At 42.9% G+C, this 14,170-nt stretch overlaps 1 protein-coding gene across 7 annotated transcripts in view; it reads left to right on the forward strand.

Moving 5' to 3' along the window:
• robo2 (roundabout, axon guidance receptor, homolog 2) overlaps positions 1–14,170 on the forward strand; it is a 152,473-nt gene that overhangs the window by 119,266 nt on the left and 19,037 nt on the right. For 5 of the 7 annotated variants that reach the window (XM_082502987.1, XM_082502985.1, XM_082502982.1 and 2 more), the window contains 8 exons: positions 828–1,059; positions 3,880–4,004; positions 4,089–4,260; positions 5,293–5,481; positions 6,350–6,376; positions 9,104–9,146; positions 12,931–13,058; positions 13,838–14,110. In XM_082502987.1, the coding sequence (XP_082359113.1) occupies positions 828–1,059; positions 3,880–4,004; positions 4,089–4,260; positions 5,293–5,481; positions 6,350–6,376; positions 9,104–9,146; positions 12,931–13,058; positions 13,838–14,110 (1,189 nt within the window). The remainder of the gene's footprint in view (positions 1–827; positions 1,060–3,879; positions 4,005–4,088; positions 4,261–5,292; positions 5,482–6,349; positions 6,377–9,103; positions 9,147–12,930; positions 13,059–13,837; positions 14,111–14,170) is intronic. The other 2 variants (XM_082502984.1, XM_082502988.1) reach the window with 1 other exon arrangement.

The following is a 14,170-nucleotide window of genomic DNA, read 5'->3' on the forward strand; positions in this document are numbered from 1 at the left end:
TGATTGCAGTGTACAGTCAACACAAAACACGGCTGCCTAATCAATCAGTGGCTGGGACCCTTTAAGTAAACAGAGTGGCCCCTTTCAGAAAGCTTTTATATTCCCAAATCATTCCATTAATAAAATTCGTGCACCAAGAACGGAATCCATTTTGCTGATTTACTCAAGCTACACTGGTGAAAAACAGCTGCTTAACATCCCACTTGAAAGCCCTGCTCACTTCTTCTTCTACTGTTAACAAGCCATTACAGTGAGTTATGCACCCGTTCCTCCTCTGCATAAATTCAGCTTTTTCTGTCTCGCTAAATGGTTCCAAGTTTTAGACGAAGGACCCGTTGTGGATTTCAGGGGGCTACTACAATTGCTGTCTCTCCATCTTTTCTATGGGACATATCTCCTGTTACCATCTCTATTGTGTATCCTCCTTATTTCCCCAGGGTGTATGTATTTGTTGCTGCATGAAATTCTTATATTCATACCACGTCCTAAATATAGTAGGACTTGCTTTATGGTGCCACTATTTAGCATTTATAATACACATGAGACATTCCTATGTCCTTCATGGAATGCCTTTTTAATGTTGGGGGGACCACTTGGTAGGATCTATGGTATGAGATGATGTCAGTGTTAATTCAGAAAAGTGTAGAAGTGCTGGTCATAAAAGCCTCTAAAGTGTTATACATGCAGCCCTGTAAGAATTGCAGAAAAACATCAATGCATATTATCTATCAAATGTCCCAAAGTAGCATCCATTAATCTCCTCTGCACAGTTCTCTTTGAAATAAAAAATAACTAAATGAAAATAATGCCTTCTTTTACCTCTTTAGGTGGATCGTCAGTCCCAGTTCATCCAGGGTTACAGAGTTCTTTACAGACAGACATCGGGACTGCCATCACCAGGACCATGGCAGACCCAGGATGTGAACGTCCCCTCAGAGAGAAGTGTGATCCTCTCTGGTCTCAAGAAAGGCATAGTTTATGAGATCAAGGTCCGGCCTTATTTCAATGAGTTTCAGGGCATGGACAGTGAATCCAGGACTGCAAGGACCACCGAGGAAGGTAAGTGGAAGAACTTGCTGATTATATGTATATTACTGTATGTCAGGAGCAATAAAATCAAACTGTGGCGCAGCCACTCAAATGATGAGTGACACGATCCCATAGGCTGCTTCCGTGCCAGTTTTTGCTGCAATATCATTGGTGCCCCTCTTTAAAACTAAGAACTGTATTTTGTTTAAACCTGCTTCCAGGATATGCTCATCTTTTTGACCTTCCAGCTGTTTTGTTTTTTTTGATTGGTGGTGTTAGTGCCAACCTTCGTCTAATCCATCACCCAGCAGCCACAGATCTGAGCTGTGATTGGGCACAGCTCACACTTCCTCCTGTGAAGATGATCTGTCACCTAAAGCTTGATTCATACAGGCTCTGACAAGGCCACAGAGCAATGCGGTGCTATATTATAAACAGGCGCACAGACAGATATGTATTTCGATCAAGTTTATTGTAGTGAACTAAAACTGAGCGACCAAAGTGAAGCTAAGTGTAAAACTGCTTTTGTTTTAGTGCCTACTACAAACTACATTACAATTAATTACACATTTTTAAAAAAAACCTGCAATAACACTGTTTTGCTTTGATATAAACCTGAACACAAATACAACCACCAACCTTGTTTCAACCTTTTAACCATATAACTTTATACCTACAGCAGCACAAAAAGACAAATGCAGACGCTTAATACTGGAGGCGAAGACTGTCTTTCCACTGCATATTCAGGCTGCATGGACAGGAGACAGTTCACATCCTGTTGGGATGACAGGCCCATTTATTTTCCCTTTCTCAGAGGGACCATATCTCCTGTGGTCAGCTAGTGCATTCACTGCAGCAGTCGAACTGCCATCAAGTTACAGCTGTCGCCAACACACACTCTGGCACAAACACACACATACCTTAAAGTCACACATGCCAAGGTACATCTCCCTAAGGTTTCCTAAATCCACATGTCACAGCTATTACCAATGCTGATAATATTCCCTATCTGCATCCAGGTCCTGCACAATCTCAACAACTTTCTGCCATAACTCTGCTGCTGCGCTTGGTCAGAGTTAATGCACTGTCAAACACAGGGCTCTAGGCTCTTCAGAGTCCCTGGGACTACTGAGAAAATGTGGCTAGACAGATAGAGAAATCCGGTTCAGAGTGTGATTAAAACTTAGGTTGTTATTAGCACAATTAAAGAATCCCCAGAGTACGTCCAGGCAGATTCAGGGTTATAGTATGCTCAGCGCGCCAGTGCTGTGTCCATCTTTTTGGTCTCCCTTTGCCTTTTTCACACGTCCTCTCACTCTCCATCTGGACAGCCATATCATGGCTGATAAATGAACTCTGACTGCCATCTGATTCCCACTGCATAATTGTCTAAGAAGTCACCACAGAGGATCATGTTTTATGCAGAGTAATTCTTATTTAAGGAGAAGGGAAATCAGTAATGTTTGTATAAATGTTCATTTCTAGACTAATGATCTACAATACATTGATCTCTAGGGAGATCCCACTCCCAGTCTTTTCAATAGCTATTGGCTCCTTTTTTGTATGGATGACATGTTTGTATTCCTTCATCATCCAGCACAGCATGCCATGTGCATGCGAGACAGAGGGTCACATTCCTGCCTGCCATACATCACTCTGCTAATGGCTCTATTAGCGCAGCCTCTGAGGCCTCTAATGAAAAATGTGTATTGTTTAGCACAAATATGCATGATAATAAGCTGCTAAATCATTCATAACATTAACTTTGAACGACATTGCTTCTGATGACTGCCATGCACAAATCCAGCACTTCGTCACCTGAATGTAATTCGGTGTTGGAGAGCCCAGAGCTTGATGGTTGATCAGATGCTCCCTTGGAAGATTGTTTCTAATCTGGCTAAGGTGTTGGGTTCATCATTGGACCCATTCATCTTCTACCATGCCAGGGCCTTCTGGCTCTCTGGGGGTTGGTGTGGCCAATTGCACTGAGGGATGAGCACAGATTTACAGGGTGACACGTGCCATTTTGGATGGAGGTGAGGTGAGAGAGCGGCAGCACAGGAGTAATTGACCTGTCAGTATTCTGCTGTGGTGCTGCACCCCTGCCAGCCACTGTGGAAATGAGAAAACATTATTTTTAAAACGTTATTTCCAGTTGGGCCAACTGTTATTTATTTTTCCTTTTACCCCTTGTGGGGTCAGAAGATTGTTGCCATCAGAATAACAACAGAGGTTTATGAAAGCTTGGACCTGTCTTGTTTCTATCCACTCCCAGGCTGCCTGTGGATTGTGCAGATTCCACTTAGATGGGCATCACCCCTCTGATCCTCACCTACTGGCTTTAGTTTCATCTCGCTGATCGATGGAATCAGTCAATATGTTTACTGAGACTTTGTTTCCTTTTCCTAAAATTTTTTTTTTTCACATTTCCTTCTTGTCTGCACTTCATCCTATATTCTCATTGACCCGTGTGCCACCCTGGTCAATGCTAGAGTCTTAGTGTGACTGAGAGTGCTTGCCTGACTATGCCAGGCCATTATTCTACAAATCAATACCAGTATTTTCTGTGCAAACCTACCAAGCTGGAGACAAGGATGATATATTAAATCAATGTGATGTATTAAAGACAGGTTATAGCAGTATCGGATGTGCTCTACTTTTTATGTAAATCCCCCTCTAATGAAAGATCATGGCAAGCTTCGGTCACCTGGGTTGTCCTTATAGAATATCATGGCGAACAAAAATCTGTGTCTGGTATGTGCATCCTTGTTTCTGTTTTGATTCTCTTTGCCATAACTGATGGATAGTGTATTTGACTTTTGACATCGATATTTGCACCTCTTCTTTCAGCTCCCAGTGCCCCTCCTCAGCAGGTAACAGTTCTGACCGTTGGAAACCAGAACAGCACTTCCATAAGCATCTCCTGGGACCCCCCGCCACCTGATCACCAGAACGGCATCATCCAAGAGTACAAGGTTGGTCCCAGCACGTCAGCATGGATTCTCATTTAAGTCACACAAAGCGAAAGGCATCACTTATTTTTGTCCTTTCCGTTTCAGATCTGGTGTCTTGGGAATGAGACGCGTTTCCATGTTAATAAGACAGTGGATGCAGCCATACGCTCTGTAGTGGTGGGTGGGCTGCAGGTAGGAGTAGTGTACCATGTGGAAGTGGCTGCCAGCACAAGTGCAGGGGTTGGAGTGAAGAGTGAACCCCAGCCTATTATTATTGGTAAGACTGACTTATAGACATCAAATTTCCCTTTCTTTTTTTAATCCTTAGTGAATGATATTCGGGTATCGAATAATATTGTTGCAATAAAATTGTATTTCAGCATTAGTGTTTAATCTCGGGAATTGAGCAAATATCATTACTTTTTGTCATGAAAGTCTAGGAATTACCAAATGGATGATATTGTTAAAATATTTTGATATGTGGTCTGACTGGATATGATTTATGTGGAGCTATGGCAGATTGTGCCTGATTTGACCCATAACTGATGGCTTGGCCCGCAGCATGCTCTTATTTCCCCAGCGTCACTCACATAATCCATCTCTGAGAGCAGAGCCGTGAGCTTACAGTTATGATATGTTGTGTTTGCCTGTCTGTGGACGTGCAAATAGTTGTGTTCATGTGGTTGGTAATGTAAAGAACACGAGCATTTGAGCATCTTTGCACGTGCATATGCAGACATATGTGTGTTGTTATCCTTACAAGTGTACATTTTTTTTCCTGTCACTGTATGGGAATGTTAATAGCGTGCGGTTTGCACTTTTCCTACCATGCTGCAAGAGATATCGTCAAGCACACTGGTCAGGCTGCAATTGGAGATCAATACAGACCAGGGTCCTCTCATCTCATTTCACAGTGTGTTTTATCAGCTGTGGAGGGAATTGGGGGCTAAACTAAGCAAACAACCTGCTCACCTGGGGATTTGTTATAAGCTTTTAAGCTTTGTCTTTTTCAGTCTGTAAAATATATTTTACTGCACATCCTTTAGATCGACAGTATGTCCTGCTTCTCTGGTCAATACCTCAGCTGAAATGTAACAGACACACTTTCTTTCAGCTTAATCTAGCTAACCTTTATGTTTCTGTTGGTGTGGGGGAAAAGTGAAATATTTCTAAGCTTGTCAGTATTTGTGCATTAACCTTCACCTTGAAAAATCAAATGATACAAAAAGGCATAAATCTTTATGTTTTTTCTCAGTAACTATTCAGCCAGCATTATATAAGTGCCGCCTTTGTGTTCCTGCACAAACAGGTAAAGAGTTTCGGGACGTGATTATACATGGAAACCGGAACAACAGCATCACAGAGCAGATCACAGATGTGGTGAAACAACCTGCTTTTATCGCCGGTATTGGGGGGGCCTGCTGGGTCATCCTCATGGGCTTCAGCATCTGGCTGTACTGGAGAAGGAAGAAGAGAAAGGGTCTGAGCAACTATGCAGGTTAGATTGATCACAGTTTCACGCATTCTGGTGCCTTAACACACTCTTCTAACTTTAAAGTGATTTTCTTCCTCTTTCAAAGCAGGAGTATTTTACCACGACTACACTATCGTTCTTCAGTTTTAATGAGTGCAGTCTTGATGAAATATATCAGAACGCTGCGATGAGATTGAGATGGCTACTGTGTTAAAGCTCAAAAGGAAGACAGATGTCAGCATGAAACATTTCCAGAGGGTCACAGTTTTTGACAAATCCACCCACTGTGTTGGTTATTAGCCCAGGGTGATGGAGCTGAGTGGGCAGGCTGGACTCTCTGCTGGTCACTGAAGCTTGGGTTTGTCCAGTTCTCCTCCCACACACTGACCCTGACATCTTACTGAGAGACCCCCCTGTCAATACTAGCAACCACCAAGTCCACATAATCTGCCAGGAGTACAAGATTTAATTAGAGAACAGAAAATGGTAATGAGCTGACAATTTAGTGTCGTATTCTCTGAGTGTTCTCGCGTTATTTCTTTCCTTTTAAATAAGTCTAAATCCTTATGATGTTTTCTGATCAAGTCAAGAAGTGCTACGATATGCTGACTTGGTTAATTTACTCTTCATTTCTGTTTGTTACATTTGTATGTGTGTGTGTGTGCGTGTCTGTTTTATTTTGTTTATGCCACCCTCTTTACACCTCTGTGGCCTCTGAGCTGGCTGCTTTCTGGCTGTCGCTCTGCACACTGGGTGACGTTGTGGTCTCCCATTCTCTGACCCTCAGCACCTCTCAGCTTGACCCACTTCCTTGTGTGCAGATACCCCCCTAAAGCGCTGCTTACCTCTGCAGGCTTTTAACACACAACTTCTCTGTCTTCTTGTTTTGCAGTTCAGTCCTTCACCTTCACCCCTGCAGGTACTGTTCATTTGTCCCGTCTCCTCCCCCCACCTAAGTACAGCTTCATCTCCTGCCCGCTTCTAGTGCATATGTTTGAACTGTCACACTTACGGTCATGGCTAATGCAAATTGAAACCTCATGCTGGTGAACGCAATGTGTGCCATCAGAGAATCAAAAATAGAAGCGAAAAAACATTTCAGTTTGTTATTGGCCATGATCTGGGCCCTGCAAACTTAAACTCTTTTTTTCCTGCTCAAACCACAACTTTATTCCATGTCGTGTTGTATTTGTGTGTATTTCTATTGAAGCTGTCCGTTTCTGAATGGCGAGTCATTCTGATTTGTGTAGCTTTGTTTGTGGCATTTTTGTGGGGTACGGTTAGACTGTCCATTTCCTTTCTCCTTAAACAAACCCTCTTTGTTTTCTCTTTTTTCGATTTCCGAGCATCTGCTTTCCTTTGATGTCATCTAGTCAGCTGGGTGCCGTTTCCTTTCTGAGTTTTGTGTTCCTTATTTGTGACGATTCCTCTACTACTGTGACAACACATGTTTGCCTTCCTTGAGTGGCATTACATTTTTAATGGGCCAATTTCGTGAGTGTATGTTATCATCTTCCTTTTAGCTAATTCAGCTTAAGAGGAGTCCAAAGTGTATAAATGATTCATCTGAATAAGAAAAGGGAGAGAAGAGTAGCGGTTGGAAGTTTTAAATATTTAAAATATTCTAAAAAATTAATCCTTAAAAAAACTTCAGTAAAACTACAGTTTTTTTCCTTCACTAATTAATTACTTTTGTGAAGTATCACAGCATCCCTTGCAGGACATTTGCTTGGAAAAACTTGGAAAACACTCCTTAGAGATGCTAAAGAGAGAGCAGGTTTTTTCACAAAGAGTGTTGAGTAACAAGAGCAAACAAGGGCAAACACAGCATAAATTGGAGTGCTATATTTTGAATGGGAGTCAAAGTGGTGCTGAAGAGTCTTACAGTGCTCTTGTCTGCATTGACAATTAGTTGATGTGTTGAGCGTGTCCAGTCTCAACCCTCTAAAGCTGTCTCCACAGGAGTGGTAAATCACAACTATGTTAAGGCACGCGGCCAGCAAAAATTAGATTTGATGGAATTTTTATATGCTGATTATGCCACTCCCACCCCCACCTCCACCCACGATCGGTGCTTATTAAAGGGGATTAATCTGTATTCATATTGGGGGGAAAAAAGTGCTTATCTTGAAGACGGAGGCGAGAAGCACAGCCCTGCCGCCATGTCACTCTGGCTAACATAAAAGTATTCCACAGCAGCCCAGAAATGTGCCCGAGCACAGATAGGGACTTCAGAGGCCTTCCCCGCTGAACAGCCTCCCCCTCACACCCGCCTGTCAGTCCTCACTCAAACAACTGAGTATTCTTTAATGCAAGTTTGGTGGTGGGGAACAAAGAGAAGCGGCTTTGGATTTCACTGAATAAAGACTGCGGTTTCTGTCTTGAGCTCTCTGAGATCTATTTTATTCTAGCAGACTTGCAATGTTGGCTCTATCTGGGTAAAACAAAGTATTTTAATTCCACCTGCTGGTGTTCACTTGCTTAAACCCTAATGTAGTAAATAAACGTTCAACTCTCCAACATGCATGCTTGACAGAATTTAAATTGTCTCGCTCTCATTTGAAAGCCTGGAATTGTGGTTACGAGAGTAAAAATTGGATTAAGTAAGCTTAGGTAATGTTGGTGATACATTAAAGTGTAGCAGTCTCTCTAATCTATTGTGGGAGTTTCCTCTGTCTGTCTTCTGTTACTACGTCACCCACAGAAAAGCCCCCTCTTTTGCCCATGCCTAGGCTTGTTGTGGAACCGACTTGAATGAAACAGAAAAAAAGGGGGAATGTTCAGCCTTCTTCTCTCTTTAATCTCCATCTGTGGAACAAATGAGCCAAATTACTAACAGCTTTCCTTTGCTCTCTTAAGTAAACCAGCTCTCTTATTTCCCCCCCTTTTCATTCCCCCCCCCCCCTCATTGGTACGAGGTGGTTTCCAAAACTCTTGCTGCTTTTCTGTGTTTCCTGTGATCCATTGAAGTTCTTACATGCTTAGAACTCTCACTGCTGCTTTGCCATCACAACAGAGATGAAATGGATCCTTCACAGTCGGCTCTCACTTTCGGCCACGCAGTTTTACCAGCCTCCGACTAAGAGCGGCCCTTGTTATCTGTAGATCGCTGTAATGAAACAGGCCACATGCATACCTTCTGGGGAGCCCTGCCAGCCAAAAAGCATCAGCAACTCAGCCTCTACGCTTGTAGATAGAAAACTCTGTGTGGTTAATGAAGCCTCTGCCATTTCTAATCTTTCTTTTTTTTGGTTTGAGATTTAATCACAAATCTGATAATAACACAGCAGCAAAATAAAAAAAAATGAAATGAGTTTTCCCTCTCATCAGGCATCTTGTCCTTGAGGAACACATGACGTCTCCACTTATGCAAAGCAAAGCAATATGCAGTCCTCTTCATAGCCGTTAAAAAAAGAGGACGACATTGGATGCAGACGGACATCTGCACCCCTTTGTGAATCCATCAACTATCATGTCGTGCATGAAAAAAATGAATACATTGCTATTGAAGCACAAGAGCAAAATGGGCAATGCTAAAAAGACAATATTTCTTTCTTCTTATGGAAACAAACCCTGGTTTGCTTTATGTTATACCTGAAAAACTTAATATCTGGTATTTTTTTCCCTTTTTCTTTCTTCTCTTTAGTGACATTCCAGAGAGTTGATGGGGGGCTGATGAGCAATGGAAGGTGAGTATCGCATGAAAGTGAATCTCACACCCATTCTACACATTTGTGCGCAGTCTCATCTAAAACGAGTAAAAAAAAATCCTTTACTTTATAATTATTTACTTCCCTATGTCATTGGCTTTACTCAGCCTTTCCTCCATAGTTATGCATGAAGTCCTCAGCAAGCTGCTTTTGATCCCAGCACTTCTAAATGTCTAATAGATTGATTGATAACCGATACCTGTTGTGTGCCTACCATGCAAACACGCATAGAAATATACATTTCAACCACATCTCCATTCATGCATCGGTAGATGAACTCATAAATCTCCTCAGCGGAATTAACAGAAACAATTTAAGCATAGAGTGCTTTTATTTTGTCATTTATCTTCCGCTGCTGGCTATAGGCAACCCCGAAGCCCTCTGGAGTGATAAATTTGCCTGTCACCTTGCGTGGGCGGCTGGGATCTGAGCACATGTAATAATGTAAAAATAATTACCCAGGGGAGAGGTGTGTGGAGGTACCCCTTATGCACCCCCATACAGCCTGCTCCATTTCACTCTGTGTTAGAGGGGCTATGGTGACTAGGGCACATCTCAATGACACCAGTTACAGAGCCTTTGTAGGTATTCAAGAGACTCCCTGGAGAATCCCAGGCTTCTGTCTATCTACTGCTTATCACACCTGACTAGGTAGAATCTCCAGATCTCAAACACTCAGTGAGAGTCTGCAACTAAATTTGACCCTGAGTGTATCTGGGCGTTTGGGAACGTGTCTGCTCTGCAGTCTATTTGCAACAATTTGTTTTTTAATATTTATGCTCTTTTTTTTCTCCAAATTTTCCCATTTTCTGTGCATACAACTGGATGCTACTGTGGACAATTTTGTTTGTATTGTTCTGTCAGCTGCCAGCAATCTCTTAATGAATTAGCCACGCCACTTGCCATGCCGTTTCTCATCTACTTTCTGCTGAAGTGTTTTTCCTTCAATTTTCCACATAAGTGGTTCTGATTCTCACTCCAGCGAATGGGATTTGAAATGTCTGTATTTTTGCTGCTTTATATTTGTCATATTTTTAGTCAGAAGCAGTGACTTCCATAATTTTCACAACACTGGGATGCAATCTGGAGCCCTAGCACAAGCCTCTGATCCATTAGTCACTCTATTGTCATCAAATCCCAGATGTTGCTACTTCCCCATCTGCCCTGAGAGTGAAAATGTGGAACAGAATATCTTGGGGGAAAAGTGTTCATGTGTTGCCTGAGATGTTTATTGCATTAATTAGACAATAGCAAATTAAACCACGTCTGTTTCTAGTTTCTCATTGGCTCCTGCCAAATTGCTCTGACTGAACAATTACACTTAATCGATCACAAAATAAATGATTCATGGAAGATGAATAGGCTGCAGATTGGTAGACCTGGACCATTTGACTTTGGCTGCTCAGCTGAAATTGATAAAAGCTGATAAGGGTTCATTTCTTATCCCCCTGCCAATAAGGAGATGGTAATTAGAAGGTAGTAATAACTTCCTATCTCGGCGCTGATCAATATTTTAGCACAGCAGATTTACTCCGATCGGCAGGGAGCATGGGATGAGCACCGCAGTGAACAGGTTTCACTGACACTGTTGCTATGGAGATTCCTTTACATCCCAGAATACTAAATGACAACATGTTCTCTCAGAGTTAATCTAGAAAGTAATCTGTGTTTCCCCTTGTGCTAAGTGTTAGCTAATGTCTAGACTTTTAATCCAAGTTCTATTCACTTGTCTGTGGGACCATAAACGCTTGATTTATGAAGTTGCTTTGGAATTAATCTCTCTCACTTGGCTTATTTATGGGAAGCTCCGTGTCAGGCAGTATTTATGGTTTCCTTCCTCCTCATCACAAGTAACTGAAATATCTAACAAGAAGAAGAAATGCTCCAAATCAAATTTCTTCTGCCAAGGTTGCTATCCATTCTAGGATAGGCATGGATTAAGAGTTAGGTGTCAACTTTTCATTAAACGTATGACCCTGTGTCTGTCCTCCAGCCCTTCTCCATTACCCCACCATTGGAATACACACATGTACACACAAACACATATAGCGAGTCTGTGGCAGAAATCAGTCTTATTCTAATTATCCTTAGAAGAAATGCTGCTTTGTGATGAATACAAGGACGATGCAGCCATTTCCTCTGTCAGCTCCTTGTCTTTCAAATGGTCTTCCTCAAGTGGGCTGGGGGAGGACATGCTGGAGCACAAGCCTATAGCTGCATGCATTTCTGTGCTATTGCTGGAGTCAACAAAATGAACAATGTCTCTTCTTTTTCAGCTGTTTGTAGTTTTGCCCCAAAACAGGTTAAAAATAAGGTTAGAGAAAGAGAGTGTGGCGAGAGAAAATAATGGCAATGGAGTAACAAGACAGCCAGAAACAGAGGTAGAAGGACGAGATGGCTTGGAAGATGTATTACCCTATAAAAGTGCATGTGTCTGATGCACAGCCATCAATTTGAATGACTTGTCTCCCCCGAGGGCCTGTTTTGGCATTCAGGAACCACAACGAGGGCTCTTAGCTTGCCAGGGCTGCAGTTCATTTGGACTCCCCCCACTGTGGAATCGGTGTCTCCTCATTAGAACTTGTGGCTTAGGAGAGAGTGACTGCAGCAATGCCATTACCTGCCCTTGTCCTCAGGGCCTGACTCCCTGAGAGCCAACACATCACCCCTCTGGAGCTAAGGCAAAAAAAATCCCATCAGGCAGCTTGACTGGTAACTACTGTGTTACACAGCTTCTCAGAGTGCACACATATTGCAGAGTGCAGTCTGCTGCTAACTGAGGGGTCTGCAGTATACGCTAAATATACCGGCTGAGGATCATTTGTCTAACGAGGTACACTAGTGATTACGCAGTTAGAAATTTTGTTTTGCATTTTAATCAGCTTCACAAGTGGCAAGTGGTGTGGCAGTGAATTGAAAACAAAGGCATTTAACAGCATCTTTCATTCTCATTTTACTCCATCTGTGTTCCTCATGGTAACGAGCCTTAGACGTGATTGTACAGTAAAGTGGCCCTAATGGCCTCCCAGCAGTCACCCATGACAGGTTAAAGTCGTGATGACTGCTTTTATAGCTCTTACACCTCAAGAGGGACACAACACCTGTTAAATGGACCTGCCCTCTCCCTTAGACAGACATCCCACAAGCCGGTTCCAGGACCGAGGTCTCACTCCCTATCAAATAAGATTTAGACTGTCTGGACGTCACCACAAGGGGTTGATGGGAAAACACAGCAGAAGGGGCAAGATATTAATGAATTAGGAAATATATACATGTGGGTGTCAGCATGTACTGCTGCACTTTTATGCAAAGCGCATGCATTAGTCTGCCCACGGTGTGCTTTTGCATTAATAACTCAGAAAATGTGACAAAGGCTCAGCAGGAACAGAAATTAAAGGGCCTGGAGGAATTCCAACTTTGCGGGAGAAGAAATGTATCTATATAGCGTTTCCCCCCCATACTGAAGACTTGTTTCATCAGCTTCAGAGGTTTATGGAAAACTTATCTCCCACAAACACACATGCGTGTGGACAGTAACATTTGTTTTAATTTTTTTGATGTCTTCACAACTTCTTGCTGTTGATTGCTGTCATATTTTCTGTATGTGTGTGTTCCAGTAACATAATAAAGAATTAAACAGGGTATAATGTGTAATTGGGGATAATCTTGTATGAAAAAAAAACAAAACAAAACAAACCTTTTGTAGTAATATAGTTTTATGGCCTGTATCTAATCTGTTGTTTGATCCTTTGTTTCCGCTTAGCCGCCCAGGCTTGCTAAATGCCAGTGATCCAGGCTACCCCTGGTTAGCAGACTCTTGGCCAGCAACCAGCCTGCCTGTCAACAGCAGCTCCGGGGGACCAAATGACCTGAGTAACTTTGGTCGAGGAGGTGAGCGCCCCGGTGCTTTCCCACTTGCTTTGAGAAAAAAGACCATGAGAGATGAAAGATGACTGCTCTGCCTTCCTCGCTGTGACGCACATATATGCATTCAGGATGTATACATGCATGTACATTACATTTGTGTCTGGATATATATTTATCACACCAGAGGACAGCTACAGCATTAACAGCAGGGGCTTCACTGTCACCACGCTGAGTGATGGCATATAGTCCAGCCTGGTGTCAAAGCCCATACCTCAGAGCAAGCGAATGAGAGAGGAGAGACGGGCAGAGGAGCAGGGGGTGGATGGCTGTTTGAAAGGATGGTGTTGAGCAGCCAGTCGTGAAGGACAGGCACAGCTTGACTGGCGCAGATGCGGACACTTCCGCCATGGCTTTACATCATCTCCCCTTCACTGGGCATGCAAACCATGCACTACGGAGAGAGAAGCTGCCTGCTCTCCTCCTAGCTCTCCCTCTTTGACTCTGTTAGTACACACACATGCAGAGCAGCAACATTATGCCTAATGTGTAGGAACACATAGGGAACCTAGTGAGATATCCAGAAGATATGTGGAAGGAGAACAGGAATGTCATAATGCTACAGTAGAATTTATTTTCAACAAATATATTTGTTAAAATGTGCAACTGATGGCAAGATATACCATAGATATTGCAACATTTTCGCTTTTTTTCCATTTTCTTTTGTCAGTAATGCAGAGCTACAGGTGAGGTGGGCATTTTTTAAAAGGAAGCCTTTCATGTAATCTCTCCATACTCTTACCCAGATCTCCCCACTGGACAAGGGGATAAGACGGGCACCATGCTCTCGGACGGAGCCATCTACAGCAGTATAGACTTTACCACAAAAACCAACTACAACAGCCCTGGCCAAACATCCCAGGCCACTCCCTATGCTACCACTCAGATTCTCCACTCCAGCAGCATCCATGAGCTGGCTGTGGACCTGCCTGAGGCCCAGTGGAAGGCCTCGTTGCAGGCCAAGCAGGAGATGGCCAACCTGGGCTACTCCCTGCCCGACAAAAACTCCTGCAACAACAGTAAGTTGCAAAAGTAAATGCAGTCTGTAGGGATTTGTGTGTATGTGGGAGGCTCACCAA

This window comes from Aulonocara stuartgranti, assembly GCF_965226115.1.
Source record: "Aulonocara stuartgranti genome assembly, chromosome: 14".
NCBI lineage: Eukaryota > Metazoa > Chordata > Actinopteri > Cichliformes > Cichlidae > Aulonocara > Aulonocara stuartgranti.